The sequence below is a fragment of the Zea mays genome, chromosome 1 (genome assembly GCF_902167145.1).
Source record: "Zea mays cultivar B73 chromosome 1, Zm-B73-REFERENCE-NAM-5.0, whole genome shotgun sequence".
In the NCBI taxonomy this organism is placed as follows: Eukaryota; Viridiplantae; Streptophyta; class Magnoliopsida; order Poales; family Poaceae; genus Zea; species Zea mays.
The window spans coordinates 262,056,107-262,074,467 of record NC_050096.1 but is presented as its reverse complement, the minus strand read 5'-3'; the positions used below and the strand labels follow the sequence as shown (position 1 = coordinate 262,074,467).

The 18,361-nt window shown below is 41.0% G+C and overlaps 1 protein-coding gene and 1 long non-coding RNA gene across 17 annotated transcripts; both read left to right on the top strand.

Moving 5' to 3' along the window:
* Nucleotides 1–314: 314 nt before the first annotated feature.
* On the top strand, nt 315–2,290 carry LOC109942168 (uncharacterized). The gene is made up of 4 exons (XM_035964320.1): nt 315–518; nt 608–707; nt 807–1,069; nt 1,576–2,290. Exons 1-4 carry the CDS (start codon nt 442–444, stop codon nt 1,745–1,747), a joined length of 612 nt encoding a protein of 203 aa, XP_035820213.1. The 5' UTR covers nt 315–441; the 3' UTR covers nt 1,748–2,290.
* A 2,045-nt stretch (nt 2,291–4,335) lies between these two features.
* On the top strand, nt 4,336–10,799 carry LOC103643753 (uncharacterized). Of its 16 annotated transcripts, XR_004855553.1 has the most exons (13): nt 4,336–4,709; nt 4,915–5,000; nt 5,561–5,632; nt 6,017–6,149; nt 6,226–6,721; nt 6,915–7,010; nt 7,159–7,254; nt 8,297–8,443; nt 8,530–8,728; nt 9,273–9,319; nt 9,444–9,564; nt 9,657–9,819; nt 10,400–10,799. It is a non-coding gene; the product is annotated as an uncharacterized lncRNA (long non-coding RNA). The 16 variants fall into 16 exon arrangements; XR_004855550.1 differs by having other exon boundaries at nt 6,226–7,010; XR_002266480.1 differs by having other exon boundaries at nt 6,226–6,360; nt 6,607–7,010; nt 7,159–8,443; nt 8,530–9,564.
* Nucleotides 10,800–18,361: the final 7,562 nt, after the last annotated feature.

The following is an 18,361-nucleotide window of genomic DNA, read 5'->3' as shown; positions in this document are numbered from 1 at the left end:
CTTGTCAGGCTGTTGAATTGATTGATGCAGAAATAGCGCAGTCATTTTCACAACAAAGGAAAAAAAGAGATGGCGGTGGTCCTACATATCATGAAACTTTTGCTTATGCTCAAGGGCCGTTTGCTCGTGTACCTGAAGCTTACGTTCTAAGCCTGGGCATTTATCTGCTTCCCAACAGAGAGTGCACGAGGTACAGCAGCAGAACATAAACTTCTGAATTAAAATTTTGCATATTGTTTCTGCATTGGATACATGACTGTCTGCATCTAATTCTGTTCTTTTCAGGACTTTGTTCACGTGTGGCATCCCCACAATCAAAATGTGGGAGCAACAGGTTCTGGTCTGTCTGGTGTTGCTACTGTCTCGAGTACTCTTGGTGTACTTCGAGCTTACAGTCCAAATTCGACATCAGCATCCTCCAGTAATTTGTCAACTGTCCATATGGGTGGACTAACATGTATAACTCAGCCGACGACAGAACTGGGGTCTGAGGATACTGTTATTGCACAATTTTTGAGGTACACATGTTTTGACTATCTTTTACAGATGTGTCATTCTTTTTTCTGTTGCTTGTTTTGGACTGATTATATTCTTGCGCCTTCCATAGTAATCCTGCCCAAGTTGGACCAAGCGAGTCTCCTGTCCTATTTAGTGGAACAGTTGGTGCTGCATCTACATTTTCTCCATTGGCATCTAATGACCTTCCTGTTAGTGTAACGACTGTCTCAACCAATGTATTTTTCCTGTTGACCTCATGACTATGTTGCCATATATTATCTTCTAAGACCTTTCTAACCTTCTGCCAGGAAATAAGTGCTATGGTGCCCCCTCCATCAACATCTGCTGATCGTCTGGGACCTGTATTACTTGGTTGTATACGAGACGTCTTGTGGCACGGCCATTTCTTAAGGTATTTCTCGCTACAATTAATTGGTGACAACTCTGTTCTGTTCCACTACAGGTATCTCTTGATATTGGACCGCACGAACTGGAAGACCAACATGCTGACAGCTCTCTTGGTTCCTTACATTTTCTTCACTCTGCCTAATGTGCTGTTTTCTCTGATCAGGTGATTAGGCACATAAACTCTATCTCAATTCTCACTGACCAGTCTGTTGTGCATTGCATATATCAATTGTTAGTTACCATGATAGTTTTCATGTCACTATGGGTAGCAGATGAGATCGATGTAGTACAGTAAACTCGTAGGATCAAAGCACTACCACAGTACCACTACAATATTGTCATACTCTACACATCGTAGAATGACAATTACAAAATTTATTAAATTCAGTTATGTTTCTGTGGATCAGTTATGGCCTGTTCGTTTTAGTGAGTTTAAATTCATGGCAAGTCAAAATGCTCTTCTAATTTTTTCCCCAATCCATATAAGATGGAAATAACCGAACAAGGCCTTAATCTAGAACATCCATATTGGTTACATGTTGTTGTGAAGTCTGCTGTAGTGATAGCTCAAAGCACTTTCATGAGAGAGTGTTCTCTCTTGATCACTTGATCTATAACAGAGAATACGAAAGAAAATTGTCTTATATAATCAAACCTTTGAATTTTCAGAGGAGAGGTGGGGAAATGGATTGCGATTATTGCTGTTATTCTGCGCCTATTTTTTCCGCGCCACTTCACAGGTACATCTCCAGCCTATTGGTTTCAGCCTATCAAATTTCCAGATATTGGTTTCACTTACATTTTATTAACATTTTGCGGTTTTGCCCTTCAAATAAAATAGCCACGGTTCATACATTTTGCTTAGCGACTCTTTAGCATGGTTTCATCCTGTGCACCAGATTGGTTAGAGCTTCCCGGTTCCATCATCCTGCTCACAGCGGTCGCCCCCAGTCTGTTCGCACACACCTTCAGGGACGACCTCGTCGGTGTCTTCATATGCCTTGCGATCGGATGCTACCTGCTCCAAGAGCACATCAGGGCGTCAGATGGACTTAGGAACGCCTTCAGGAAGGGCAATGGCGTGTCCAACTCCATTGGCATCCTCCTGCTCTTCATCTACCCTGTCTGGACCGGGGTGCTGCGAATCCTGTAGGCACTGTTGCCTCCGTGTTCCCGTCTGCTGTCCAGGCGTCCAGCTCCGTTGCCGTTCGTCTCTTGTGCAAATGTTTCTTCTATGGTGATCGTGGTTCTGTGCTATCGGGATGGGATGTAAATCGAGATGTTGGTCATATTATCAGGCGTGTAAACCCTTGCCGCTTCTGTTAAGTTGTCGCAAGTTTGAGGATGGGTGTTTATAGCAACTACTGTATATCATTTGATGTTATTCCTTCTGAATATGATGTCAAGCGGTGACAAATATTGAAACATGAACCGCGCACGCTTGCTGTTGTCCTCTACACCAGGCTTCCGTTGGTTCAGCAGCCTTTGCCTGCCATTCACTCGTGCCCGTCGCACCACACAAGCCTTTGCCTGCCATTCACTCAGAACGAACTGACGAATGGAAAGCAGCGCGACCTGTTGCCCCATAGAGTTTGCAATGGTCGAACATGGTTTGTGCGCAGCTGGTACATTTTTTAACAACACAAATATGTAGTTTTCCCCCTGGGTTCCTCGAACTATTGGGCTGAGAGGATGTCAGGGCAGGCCTTTGAGCCATCTTTGCGCCTACTGGCATTCCTTCTCGTTTCCATTGGCCCACTTGGTTTGGATCACGTCAAGTGTATGGGACAACTCGGAGAGCCCATGTTGCAATTTAACCAATTAATAATAATAATAATGAAATGGATGGAAAGATCCACAATGGCAGGGGCAAATCTCATAATCTTAGCTATCAATCAGTCGTCGTCGTCATTTTTATAGTTCCTGGTCATCGGCTCATCGCCACCTTACAAAGCGTGTGCATAATAGTATTGTTTTTATTAAACATGAGCTGAAAAAGAAAAAAAAAACAATATACCACTTGGGCCAATTCAATACTATAGGAGAGTGCCCGTGCGTTGCAACGGAAACGTATAAAACCACGATAAACTATGTGGCAAATCGAGAAGTTTTACATATACCAGTGTTCTCGATTTGTATATCAGCTATGCTTCCTGTGGAGCAAGGTAGCGAACACAAGCTAGCCTTTTGTATTAGTGCATTCTGTTCAGTTCTTATTTGATCATCTCGTGTTCTCGCGTGTGCCATGGCCGAGTGGCAAGCTCAACACTGGTATTGTTGTCTTGTCTCAAATGAAGTTCGGTTCCACAAGTTAACCGAAAATCTTCATGGGTGATAGCTGTGTCAGATTCTTCCGGCAAGTAATGTAAGTGATAGCTGTGTCAGTTTACACCCATTTTCTTGGGCATCACTTGTCTCAAATGAAGTCCATTGAAGGTTCGCAATTTATGTTCCGTGGCATCGTACGGGCACCTACCTAGTAATAATAATAAACACCGTGCGCACCGTGTCCATCGGTAGGGAGCAAACTTGGGCGATCGATTCCAAATTTCCAATTATACGTTACGAGGTCGCGTCGTTGGAGCCCTATACAAAACCGGTCGTGAATCAATTCTTCTCCTCTAGCGTCTACGCGGGAAGGGCTTAAACAACGTGTTATTGCGCTCGCCGTTCCCTAAGAGGCAGGCGTCTAGAATTACCTTCCTCAAGGCGGGTGACGTGAACACAAAAAAAATTCCACTCCAAGATTATAATGCTACAAAAAGGAAAAAAAATTCACCCATAAACTTAACCTGCATGATGGAGTTTGGGCAACTGCTCATGAAGATAAGGAGAAGTTGGTTCAAGACTACTTTGGGACAGTATATACTAGGTGACCCTAGCCCAAGAGAGATTGATTTAAACTGGAGTGCTCTAGACACCTCGAGTTTTCATCTCAAGCAAATTCCAACTAGCAAGGCGCATGGTCTTGACAGGTTCATATGTATATATATATCTATACTACTCTATAAGACAGTAGTGTAGACGTCCACATTCGTATGGTGCACGGTTCTGCCAGTCTCCTCTCCACGACGCACGCCTCCCTCTCCTCGCCCCACCCTCCTCCCCACGCCATCAGCGCCGCCATCATCGGATCCGGCCAAGACGCCTCCGCCCCACGCGCCCGAGTCGTCGAGGCACACTCCTGCCCGCCTCCGGCGTCCACGCACATCTCCGCTTCACCTCGGCGCCCGAGTCCTCGCATGCGTTCGCGGTGGCGTCCATCCCCACCGTCGCCCGTGCTCGGCCCGCTGCAGGCCGGCGCGCCCTGGGGCCTCCCGAGCCCCGGCTCCGGAGCCTCCGTCGCCGACGACGCAGCGACCACCACCACTCGCCCTTGCCCCTCTCCCCTCCCGCACCTCTAAATCAGATCATCATCCTCGCCTCCCCCTTCCATCCCTCACCTCCTTCGCCATGCCGCAGCCACCACCTCCGGCGGCTGGAGCCTGACCTAGATGCGATGGACGACCTCAATCCCACGCCGCCAGTGGATTTGGAGCGCTGGCCCTCACCGTCGCGGAGCGGTGGCACAAGGCGGTGGATATGCAACCGCTCCCCCAATCCCCGCCGGCATTTAGCGCCCCTCCCTCGCTCATCCACGCGCACGTAGCCGTTGCGTCGTCGACCCCGACCGCCGTCGCAAGTCCGGTCGCGTCGGTGCTCATGGACTTGCCATGGTAGGCGAGATCTGCGGCCATGGTAGGCGAGATCCATGGTAGGCGAGATCTGCGGCCCTTCCATGGTAGGCGAGATCTGCGGCCATGGTAGGCAGCCCCCTTCCATATTTGACTGCCATGGCATGCACTGCACCGCCTTCCCCGCCCCCATTCCAAAATCAGCCCTCAACCACGCATGCACCCACCTCAATGGATTGTTATTGTCTGCATCAGTAGCGCTATTGTTCTGGTTGGCTGGAACTTGGGGAGGTGTGCAGAGGTGGTGGTGAGTTTGCTGTTCATTTTTCTGTAGGTCAAAGGGCCGTTGGGGCTGGATTTCGCCGTCGCAACACCGAACTACTGGGTGCACAAGGGCATTGCCTTCATCTGCGAGATCAGGTTTTCTTCCCTCTCCTGTTTTGATCTGTCATGGTTCAACGTGGTAGAAGCGGTAGAACTGAGTGCTTGCCCGTTCGGTCAGATTTGATCAAGCACATCTAATTTGGTCTCGGTCTCTTGAAGTAGTATAGTGGCACAAATTTCATGCCCCTTTTGCTCCTATACGAGTTATATTCTTAGATGTGCTTGATTAATCTGCGCATTCATTCTATCATTTTTTTTAGTTTTAAGATTGGAAGCTAATATCAAGTGTCTGTGTACACAATTTTGCTAGGAATCGGATCGTGTTTAATATATAAGTTACTGGCCAATGATTATGGATCTTGCTGGTAGAACGATCTGATCCGCGCGTCTGTATTCCGTAAAGTTCTTACGATGATTTTTATTTTGTGTATCTGATGCCACATTATGGGTAAATCCGGAGATCTATTTTATAAAAAGTAGTAATATGGTCTGGTGCTGCTGGGTAAATCTTGAGATCTATTTTGTAAAAAGTAGTAATCTGAACACCTTTTTGGACTGTCTTATAAGTGGCTTCTATATTTCACTGCACATTTCAGCAAATGGAACCAGCGAAACAGATAAAGGTCATGAAAGGATTCTAGAAACGATCAACACAGTTGGACATGACGGTAATAACATTGACACTGCTGATTTTTGTTTATGTTACTTGAAAGTTTAAAGATCTCTTGTGTCATATAATTTATGCTATGATGATTTGGTGGTTTTTTAGACTGAGATTTTCAACTGTTGTTGACATGAGTGCCTTAATACCTATCAAAGCTTTCGTGCTTTTGCTATAAACAGATGTTGCAAATATGTTGTTTGATCATGCTATTGGATGTTGCTTCCACCAAATACTCTCTTTGCAAAACACTGCTTTAGCCTAATTAAGGGCTTCAAATATTTGATCTTTTGGATTCAACCTAGGTGCTTTGTGAAGCTAACATTGATTATATGAGTTTGAAGCTAAGCCAATTGTTAGATCTCATGTACCGCGTGGGGTGTCGCTGCAGGACCTCCTTGTGCGGCTCGCCGACACATACGACGCAAGCCATTGTCCGCCTCCAGCCCGACATAGGTAGCAGCGGCGATGACACCTCCTTCCATCTGCAACAACCCATGGAGGCCGACGGCGGTGCATCTAGGGTATGGAACAACGGTCGCGTGGATGCCCCTACCCCTCAAGGCATGTGATCCACCCTGGCTCCCTCCCTGGATGCAGCTAGCGCTCGCTGCGGGTGCCCGTGGACAAGCAATCGCTCGGGATGGCGGTGGAGGTGGATGCGAGGTGGGAGCCCATGGGGGCGCAGGAGTACTACGACTACTGGCGGGCCATGTACAACGCCCGCGGAAACAGGTGATCGCTCGGGAGTCGGGATGGCAGAGGAGGTGGCTGAATTAGTTTATTATATCCTTTTGTTCATATTAATTAGTTTGAATTTTATTTTTATGGTCCTATTTGTGCAGGTAAATATATTTAGAGATTGCTGAAATTATGTTATGACCTTATACTTCTTGTTTATGCTTAATTATGTTTATGCGAAGGTATATTAAATGACATATGCTCCAATGACTTCATTGCCTACAGACTGATATTTTTCAGCAACTACAATTACCGTGGAGTTGATATTGAAGGACGCCCGATTATGGTGGTTGTTGGTGCACAGTTCCTTTTTTAATGCCTTGATCTTTAATGGTTTGTTCTACATGTAGTGATGGTACGGTAATGTATCATGATGTCCTAAAGCATTTGATCAAGTGTCAGTATGCACTTTATAATCATCTGGGGTGTGTATATCATGTACATTTGTATATCAAGTGTCCTGCTGCCCCACGCTCTAGAATTTTTTTAGAGTAGGTCATGCACATTTGTAGATCGACAACAACCAGCCTTGTCTCGATGTTGTGCAGTGCTCGCATCTTAGGTGCCTTGCCTGGATGCTTTTGGTGAGATGTGTGCTTGGAAAACTTCAGGTGCATCGTCTGGTGAAGCATGTGTGTCCAAAAGTAAGATATGAGCTTAAAATAGTGCTAAATGGTTGTTTTAATTGAATTTGGAATTTACATGCCTTGGTCATTGCTATATAAGATCACAATCATTGTTGTAGTAGCTATTTTGCTGTGCTCATCGATAGTTGCTTGCTTGTTTACTCAGGTGAATATTCAAAAAGATAATGGGGTGCAGATGAAGATTATTGGTACTCATGTCGATGCTACAGAAATTGTCTACGATGAGGACTCCTACAATAAGGTATACATAGACTGGACTACAGATTTCAGTCTACCTTTTCTCCAGTGAACTTTCATCTGATTTCCCAATATTCCATGACTTATTCCTTGCAAGGTACGGTTTCATTCTCTCATGCACCATCGTCTCTGTTCCCTTGTGATGCATGTATCATTCCGTCCTAGAATTAATTGCCATTGCACACCTGTTGAGTTGATCGCCACGTTTTGCAGGGCTTGTCATGCTATATTTTTCCTTGACTACTAGATACAAAATGCTACATGCTTACTCTGCCTTTTTTATAAAAAAAGTGTCATCGGATTATTATGATATGTGATTACTAACTACATATCAGAGGCTTATATTTCCAATGCTTTTGATGTTTTATTTTTAATTTATATCAGAAATGTTATTTGATCTTACTGCATGGTAGATTTGTTTTCCTATTGTGTGACCATGATACAAAGTCATAAGCACTCCCTGTTGCTATTAATATTTTTTTGTTTAACTGGATGGCCTGTGCTAACCCACTATAATGGCTCATTAGTTTTTTGTAGTATGTACAGTGACACAAGATTAAAAATAGTGATACAGGTCCCCCTCGCACTCCCTGTTGCTATTAATTTTTTTGTTCATCATTAAGGGGTACAACTTCCAATGAAGAAAAGTTGCTTCAATGATGGAAAGAGTGCATTGCAGCCATTAAATCAAGTATAGGATCTGTTGTGCTTCATCTTAGAAAGTTGCCTATCGGTCTTTGCATGCACCACTCATTGCTATTTAAAGTATGTTTTTTGTTTTAAGTTGTTTTCACAATTTTCATCTGTCCTGCTACGCCATGGAATCTTCAAGGGAAGATTACTTTTTTCATACTCTCAGCAACTTTTGCACTATGGAAGAAAAAATATTTTTTATTAGAGATCACTATTTATGCCTGTTTGTAGCTTTTTTCTTCTTATTATTATTTTTAAATGGTGATTGAATTATTGTAATAATATATGCCCAAGAATACTGCAAGTTACAACAAACAATGAATTTAGGTGATGCCGCCGTTCCATTTTGCCAGATTCATGCTTCCACGCAAGTCCCCTCAACTCTGAAGGCATGCCTATTTCTATATCATGTTTCCATTTCATCCTTGAACTCATGGAATCCATCGATGGTGTGGAATTCAGTTTAAAATTGGAAGTCAATACTCCTCAGACAAGAATAGGTACGCTGCTTAGCCTATGCATTTCATTTAACAAGCAAAACAATGGGGTTGTGACTGTTGCTTTCTCATTTTCTTCAACTGTACAGACTTTCAAGAGGAAGGGGTCTGATCTAGATCCTCGAAGTTATATATCTGGAAAACAGGCTCTTCAGATATCGAACCTCCTTTATATAAATGTTGTTAATCAGCTTCCAGCATTTGTTTCATTTGAGTTGTGTTTACTGCCTAGCTCTCCATCCAACAATTGATATCTTACTGACTGGTGGTCGAGATTCAATTTGCAGGGTATGATCTCTCTTGCAATCACACCTTATGAAAAAAATCATTGCATTTAATGGTCACTTGGTTTTGCTTGGGTTATATATACATGTGTGGGACATCAGAACAAAAGTATGTGTTTCTGCTTTAACAGGACATGACAACATTGTATTTTCAGTGTTTGCTCGGCCTATGGTAAGAATGCATTTTAACCTGTCAAGTTCACGATTCACCACAATATTTTCGGCCAAATGGTACACAATATTTCATGATGTAGTTTTATTTGGAGTCACTCCCTCAGTTAACCAATGGATTATTTGAAGCAGTGTCTCTGTTCTGTAGATACTTTGCTTCTTTGAAAATACCTGCCATCGATTGTTTTACTAAAGTTTAGAGTGTAATAATAAGGCAAATGAGCAACCTTGATAGAATTCATATGCCATCAGTAGTTTTACCATTTAAGCTACACTATTTTAAAATATATTTTTGCTATGGTAAGTACTCTTATGTGTCCTGCTTTACTGTTCATCCATTCTCAAGTATACTCTTTGATCTTTTGATATGTGTGCAGGCCCAGAACATCTGCAATTTATTTTTTGATAAGTCCTCCAAGATTTGGTTAGTTGCTTCATGATTTCTCTTTTTCTCTCTTAATACTCTTTGATCTTTTCTCCAAGATTTGGGCAATGAACAAACACGTTGAGTATGATAGTGATGCTAAAATTATTGCAATCGATTGAAGCCCTACCATGTGGCAACCATTGATCCATGCCCAAAATTTGCCTGCCACTGGTGTTCTTATCCCAACACTCGATCAACATGCAAGTAGAAATGAAGCCTAGAGCCAAACGATGCGAGAGGAGGTACATTACTTGATGGATTGTTTTAGCATTATGATTATGACATGCTTTGTTCTCTTCTCTTGATGATGATTATATTTGCACCTAAAATGCAGTATGGTCTAGACACGAGCCAGTTCACATAAACCCTTCAGACCCAAGCAGGTACCAGCAGAATGGCACGCCAGCTAAAGAAAGGTGTCATGGTGTTGTTCAAACTTCGAGTGGTGTGTGGAATAGAAGAATCCCAATTCCCAACCATATTATTTGTCACGCTTGGTATGTCTTCTATATAAATGTTCTATGCACCTGTAATTTTATTGTGAATGAGGAACTGTTAGCCATTGACATCATTTATTTGTGTTTTTAGGGAGTTTGTTTATTGTTGCCAATCTCAACCTTTTTTCATGTAGCTCTATTTAACCTTGATGATTTACTCAAATATATGTAAGATTTGGTTGTGCCATGAAGTGAGATGATATTGATAGATCTCTTTTGCTTTGTGTACATCAGAAATGAGTAAGATTCTAGATTTCTTGAGATGGCAAAACTTCCCATTGGGTTTTCAGCCAATGTGAAAAGAATAAGCTGGTGTTCCATTGGTGTTAAATGGCAGTGACTCTATGATTCAATTTTATGTGCCATATCTTTCTGCTATCCAACTATTTGCAGATATATTGAGACATGCCTCAAGAAATAGTTTATTTAGAGCAACTAAACCAGCCAGATTAGTGTCTGCTACCAATATGTTGTCTTTTCCCCATGACAGATATGATACCAGTTTTGATTGAATCACCTTCATATTTTCATCTAAATCATTTTTTGTTTTATCTCTCTACCTGTTTGAATTTGCCGGTAGGTACAGGGGAAATACGACAACATCATCGCGGCGGTGAAGAGCTACTACATGTCGATGAGCGGGTACACTACCAATAGTGTCGGTGAAGAGCTACCAATCTGAATGAATGGTTTCAAGTGTGAGAGTGAGCAATGAGCTTGGTGCAAGACACCCAAAATATGCTTATTTCTCAATGTGGGCAGTGACTGCAATCTCTATACTAATATTTATCATTCTTGCCATTGTGATCCTCTACCTGTGCAACTACACCAGCTACATGTTGCATGTTCACATATGCACTTTTGTATTAGTAATATCTCTTGTATAGTGCTTTCCTCCTCATTATATCCATCAAATAGAACTCATTCCTCTCTCAAATAGAAATGAAAAAATGATTTTGTTTCCCTTTCCAAGTGGTTCAGTTCCTGAGCAAGTGGCGTTGTTTATGTTCATGGCCATGTGAATGGGTCTCCAACATAATACTTGTCTAATACTCAAGATCTGATGCCCTATTTTGTTAGCAGAAAGATTGATAGATTCACTTTTGTTTCTAATCCGGTCCCCTATTTTGGTATTGGGTCTCCCAAGGGAGTCATATTATAAGGAGAACATGGAACAGGAAAAACTCTTCTTGCCAAGGTTAGTGTTCTGTCTTACAAGCATATAATATGTCAATATATTGCTTAGTATTGCTGGGCAAGCTTCGATCCTCATTGATATGTGTTTTTGTCTATGTTTATCTGAATTACACATTCATTTTTCTACTTTCAGTTATTTATATATCGTCAATATAATATTATTGTTATGACGATATTTTGCTACACGGATTTTGCAAATCATAGTGATGTTTGTCGTTATGTATCTATGTTTCATACATATTTTTTACTTCTGTAGCAACGCACGGGCACGTACCTAGCAGCGAAAAATCATCGTTATGAAACTGAGGAACATTTACTTTGAATATCATTATTGGCTTGGCTCTGATTATTCATGTTTTCTGGTTCTCGTTAGGACCAATGAATGTTCTCTCTTTTAGGAATCTTAATAAGCCACGGGAGCAAAGCTGGATGGTATACATAAGTCTATTCACCGTAACCAACAACAGCGACCTCACTGTCACACACCGCCAACTGAAGAGCAAGGTGTGAGAATGTGTCATCCTGGAAATGTCAGCTGCTCCCATTAGAAAATTAGAATATACTCTCTCCGTTATTTTTTATTTGTCACGGTTTAGTTCAAAAATAAACTAGCGGGCGACAAATATTTGAGAATGTAGGTAGAAACCTTTAGTATTGATGTTTTAAAAAAGCACCCTTACATGAGTGGTGAGTTCAAACGACGTCGAATAGCTGTGAACAACCGTGCACAGCCGCTCGCCCGTCGCCCTGCATCAGCGGAGGTCATCGCTAGCGATCCATCATGGATTTTGTCGTCACCATTATACTCACGTCGTCCATCTCCAGGGCCCTGAGCCGTTTAAGGCTCGTCAATTTGTGTTTCGTGGCATCGCACGGGCACGTACCTATAACACACATATGTACATTAGTTTTCGTGTTATTATATGGTTCCGTTGCAACGCACGGGCACTCACCTAGTATATATATATATATATATATATATATATATATATATATATATATATATATATATATATATATATATATATATATATATATATATATATATATATATATATATATATATATAGGGCAGGTATAACGGGAGCTCTGGGCTTCGGATATTAAAGAAAGTCCAGGTCGGTTACGTGGTCTGGTCCGCTGAGACAAGCGCGCCTCTGTTTTACGTGGTCCAGACAAACGGCATGCAGGACAGACAACGCCGTTACGCGGTTGGTTTAAGGGCAAGGCGGTAAACAAATGGTAGTGGAGCGGAATTATAAGGAATAGATTCCATATGCAAACATGCTTACTCTGTTACGTGGGCGCGGAATTTATGGATCTTGCATGGGGTGTAATGGCGGCAGGTAAATATAATGTAGAATATGATGTTGAAAGATATGGCATAAAACCGATACGGTATAAATGTTGCATAAATAGTATATACCGTGTGGCGTAAAATGTTGTGCCATTGTGCGTAAGTAGTGTGTTATGGATATTAGTTTTGCATGTACATCGATAGAATATCGGGACGGTTTCGGAAATAATGGAAATTCCCTGAAAACATGGATGCGGTTACTTGTATAGTATCTGTGATTTCCTTTCATCCGAAAAAACACCACAAATCCTGCATAACCTTTTGGAGGTGGAGATGGCCGGCTCTGGAGAGTCACCGGCGATGGTGGGAGATGGCATTCGTCTTGATCGAGAGACAGAGGGAGTAGTTGATGGTAACTCACTGGTCACACCACCTCCTGCTCTACTGGGTCATGTAATCGACGAGATGAGCATAGGGGAAGAAGGAGAACAAAGGGTTCGACCTCCTATGTCCAATATTAGCTCCAGGGAGATGGATACGCCTCAAATACTACATTCACATGTAAGTCCAATTGTTGTATTTGATTCTTGATAGATTAGATTGTTATGATCATATTCCATGGTACAAATAACAATGTCAATGAATTTGCAGAAAAAAACATTGATCCAACTATAGTGTCAACGGTAGGGATGACTTTCAAGGATGTTGATGATGCATATAAATTCTATAAAAGGTATGCATATGAAGTTGGATTTCCACTGAAGAAATACAGAGAGAAGACATTCAGTAAGTGGATAAATTGTTCACGTGAAGGTAAAAGTGCACCAAAATCAAATGAGACATCTAGGATGAGGAATAGGACTTCGGGGCGTACGCAATGTAAGGCTGGAATAAAATTTAAAAAAATATATGATGATGAAAAAAAATGGTTGTAGCTGCAAAAATTGAACTGGTAAACTTGGAACATAACCATGAGTTCATAACTGACGAAGCAGAGAAACAACATTTACGTTGCAACAAAAGTAGGGATGCTGAGTTCATAAATTTTGTTGATGCAATGCATGATAGCCAAGTGCCGCAGCATTGCATAGTTGATTTTATATCAGAAATGCATGATGGGCCAGAGAATGTATCGGTAACAGCTCAAGATCTGAAAAACATGTAAGCAATATTTTTATGTTTCATGTGTATATATTAAGTGTCATGTATATTACTATAGTAAATGTTTGTATAATCATTTTTTGTGCAAACAAATGTAGGAGGGCAGCAAGGAGACGAGAAAACTGCGCAAATGATGTAGCCAAACTGTTGGCTTTCTTTACAGATTGCAAGAAACAGAATCCACAATTTTTTTGTGATTTTCAGTTAGACAACGATGGGAAAATAGTGAGTATTTTTTGGTCACACGCAAGTATGCAGGGGGAGTATGCAGATTATGGGGATGTTGTGACATTTGATACAACACACAAGACAAATATATATGATAAACCACTGGGCATGTTTGTTGGAGCTAACAGCCATCTGCAGTGTACAGTGTTTGGATTTGTTTTGTTGGGAGATGAAACAGTGCAGACTTTTGAATGGGCTTTCAATTCATTCAAAACATGTATGGGATGCGAGGGTCCGAGAGTTATGCTAACAGGTATGTGGTATGTCCATTTGTTATGCAAAAAAGTGAATTAATTTATTGTGAAAGTAAATTAATAGTTTGTGAGCAATTGCAGATCAAGATCCTGCAATGCCAATTGCTCTAAGAACTGTATTTCCAAAAACAGTTCACAGACTGTGTTTATGGTATGTCCAGAACAGATTTATGCCGTTCTTAAATGAGATATATGCAAGGTTTGTTGATAAGGATTTTAAAACAACATTCCAATCTATTATACATCATCCATTAACTCCTCATGAGTTTGAATGTGCCTGGGAAATGATGCTAGAGGAGTTCAATCTTCATGAAGATATGACTCTACGCAAATTATATGAAATAAGGAAAGAATGGATACCAGCATTTTTTAAAAATGACTTCTGTGGGGTAATGGTATCTACACAACGAAGTGAGAGCATGAACATATTAGTGAAGCAATCACATGTAGATGCGAACACCCCTCTGCATGAGTTCGCTAAACAGATGATGAAAATGTTGCATAGCAGGAAAATGAAAGAATCAAAGGAGGCACTGATGAGCAAGGTATGTCGTGCTTGTTATCAATAACGTATGGCATACATGTTTATGTAAATACTTTGTTTAATTATGATAATAACGTCTTATAGGGACCAAGGACAACAGATACATTATATAGGTTCGAAGTGAGAGTCTCTAGAGCATACACTAGAGCTGTTATAAATAGATTTGAGGAATCAATGAGATACGCCACTGCATACAAAATATTAAAGGACATAGACGGTGGTGATAAAGATTGGATCGTACAACATACAAAAAGGTCTAATAAAATTGTGTGGGGACAACATCAATTCAAGATAACAGCGGACATAGATGCTGGGGAGTATACATGCGAGTGCAAACAGTGGGAACATATAGGTTTGAACATATTGTGTTGATTAAAATAATAAATTTGCATACTAAATAATTTGTTGATTGTAGTACAAATTAATGTATATCGCTAAAAATAATGGTTGCTTTTCATGTTTTAAGGTCTATTGTGTGTTCATCTTTTAATAGCCTTCATGCATCTTCAAGTTGAAAAGATACCTTCAAAGTATATATTGCAAAGGTACACTGTCTCGTCAAGAAAAGATGTACCGTTTGAAAGAATTGATAAGAGCTTCAGGGGAAAGGATGGAGTTACTAAATCATACAGATAGAAAATGTTGCTAACGAAAACAATGAAAGTGGTTCGCCAGGCTTGTATGTCAAAAGCAGGGTACGACAAGGCAATGGATGTGTTGGATGAGCTCGATGGCGTTCTATGCCGATTAGAGCCAGATATTGGATGTAATGAGTCATGTGATGTTAGTGATGATGAGGAAAACCAGATAATAAGATTCCAGTTTTTTAAATGTTATACTATTTGTAACATATATTATGCATATTAACATATTATTTGTACCAGGAAGAAGAATTAAATAATAATAATGCTGGCGATGGGATGGAAGATGACAATACAATTACATGCCATAAAATGGTATGTAAAAGATAAGTATATAATCTTGCATGAAGTATTGTATATAATGAATATATAAAATCAATGAACTAGGCAAATTTTATTTTGTAGGATGAGGATAAAACCATGACTGGCTGTGAACATGCGTTAACATTAATAACAACTGGTAACCAGGTACATATTAAAAAAATATTGTTCATTGGTATATAATGAAAATATATGTTTATGCTGCATGGAAATGTTGATGTATTTTGGTTGGGCTATATAGGTGGACAACATGAGAATTCCACCTGAGGTTGGTGATACAAGTTCTCCGTGTCACGTAGCACATGAACAAATGGAACATATTGGTGCATCCTCAGAAGCTAAAAATGTGAGCATTGAGAAATGATTTTAATGATTGGTAGAAAGATACTTTATGTAAATATGTGTATACTAATTAATAACTTCTTTTATTATACAGAGGTTGAATTTTAATGTGGATGCTATAAATCTGAGTATGCCGGATCGTGCAAGACCAAAAGGACGGACAATAAAAAATACAGAAGATAGAATTATGAAACTAGGTGCAAAAGGAGAAAAAAGAAGAATAGGAGATGCCAATTGTGTGGAATAGCAGATGGACATAACAACAGAATGTGTCTGTCTGTGGAAGAGAATAGGGCAAGACTAGCAAAACTGGCTAATCGAAAGAGAGGACGACCGGCCGGATCAAGACTAAACAATAAAACAACTGCTCCACAGTGCAATGAAACAACGACTGCTAAAAACATCGTATTGATGAAGAAGTAGAAAATGAATAAGCCGCTGAGCATATGGAATTGGGTGAATAATTTGAAGTGTGACTAAAGAGTGGTCGATGTAGTATAAATTTGTAATAGCACAATGACCTATGTTTTAGTTTTTGGAAATTAATAGTTTGCATGACTGGGTTATATAATGCGTTGATATAATACTATAATATGTTGCGTAAAACTAGACAATTACCCAAATTATGAATATATAACAAAAATTGGCATTGAACGTTCAGCAATCGGCCAATCTGGACATAAATGGTATATAGACTCAATACACTTAACATAACTAATCAAATGGGAGTACATACTTCGGGTTTACACTACATCTAGACAGAAAAGGTTGTAGCATAGGCACTGATCACAGTTATCATAATTAGCACGGTAAGTGTGTAAAAAAGGAACCTAATGTATATAAAATAAGGAAGTATATAGGTTGCATAAAACTTGAATATTAAAGATAATATGATAATAGAATGTCACACCCGGTTTTAGAAGGCAAACCGAATGCGAATCATGTACGTGTCAGGATCAGTTATTCACGTACACAGCAGTTACATAACATGGACATCATCACACAGCGCTCAAATAGTATTAAAAAGGGAAATAATAGTCGATTACATCATACGTCTGAGACGTCCACATAGTCCTTACAATAAATCAAAGTGCGGAAAAGAAACGTAGATAAACGCGGCCTTCACAGGCAGCCGACTGGGGGTTGCCGCTAACCCACGCCTAGAACTCGTCGTAGTCTTGGAACTCCTGGAAGTCTCCTTCCACAGCTTCATCTTCGCCTGAGCAGTGGTTGCAATGCTGACAACCTGGGGATGGGGGGGTTTGGTGTGTAGAGCAAGGGTGAGTACACATCAACATACTCAGCAAGTATCCTGTTTGGCTGTAGTGGACTAGCTTTATGTGGGGATAAGTCAAGCAGTTGCTTTTAGTTGGTCAGATTATTATTTACTAATAGAAAGCCAGGTTTTAGAATTAACCCAAGTTATTAGCCCGATGTACCCTTTCCAAACGGAAAGAATACCACTACCAGCACCATATTCATAACCAAAACCATCGATCTCATAGCCACCTGTACCATAATGTCTCTGATCAAGTACCACTAATCACTGGAGCTCCCTTGGCCGCTCATAACCGCGAGCACGGCTGATATATCAGTTTTCAAACACTCTGCAGAGGTTGTGCACTTTACCCACAAGCCGTGATTCCCTTTCTGCCCGGAGAGAGCTACTCCCCATTGACCACTACCTAGGTGGCCTAGCAGCGCATCACTATGTAGCCTTTACAAATATTCCCCGAGGCTGTAGCCACCCGTTAGGTTTCCTAAATGCACCGCACTCCTCCCCAAGGGGCGAACCCAAACTTGGCAGAGCGAGCCGCATACACCGAGCCCCATTGACGGCACGACGGCTAAGTGAACTACACCCCGGATCCTCTAATTATTCAGCTAAGGGCATCCCATTCCACCCTCATGGTTGCACTGTTTTCCCGGGCGGTCATCCATACAACAGGTCCTTACGGAGAGGCACTCGAGAAACCGCTCGAGCCCCCTTGAAGACCACAAGTATAACATCATCATAAGAGAGGGGAAAACAGCGTATCATAGATAATCTCATCATGTTCATTGATTAGAGTTAAGCAATAGCATAAAGCTAGACAATAATAATCCAACCCAAATAGGTAAACAAGGACATGGATAACAAAAGCTAGTCAATCCTTAGGCATAAATGTGTAAAGCGGGAGGTGAATTAAAGAATGAATAGGACAGAGATAGGTCAAGGGACACTTGCCTCCACCAAACGACTGCTGCTCAGGGGCTTCTCCTACGAGTTCTTCGGGCTCCTCGACCGAATCGTTCTCTATGCGATTGCAAACATACATACATCCACATATTTAATACAAAAGAACAGTACACCATACAATAGAATGCAGTAAGTAAACAGACGTTCCACGCGGGCTCGCAACTACGGTTAAGAGAGAAAGAGAAAAAGACAGTCGAGAAACGATCACGTTACATGATTATAAATTAACCACTCGTTTAATAGAAGGAAGCTAATGTAGACACTATGTTTAGCGTAAAGTAAAGTCATGTTTCATGTCTAATCATTATAAGCGAATGA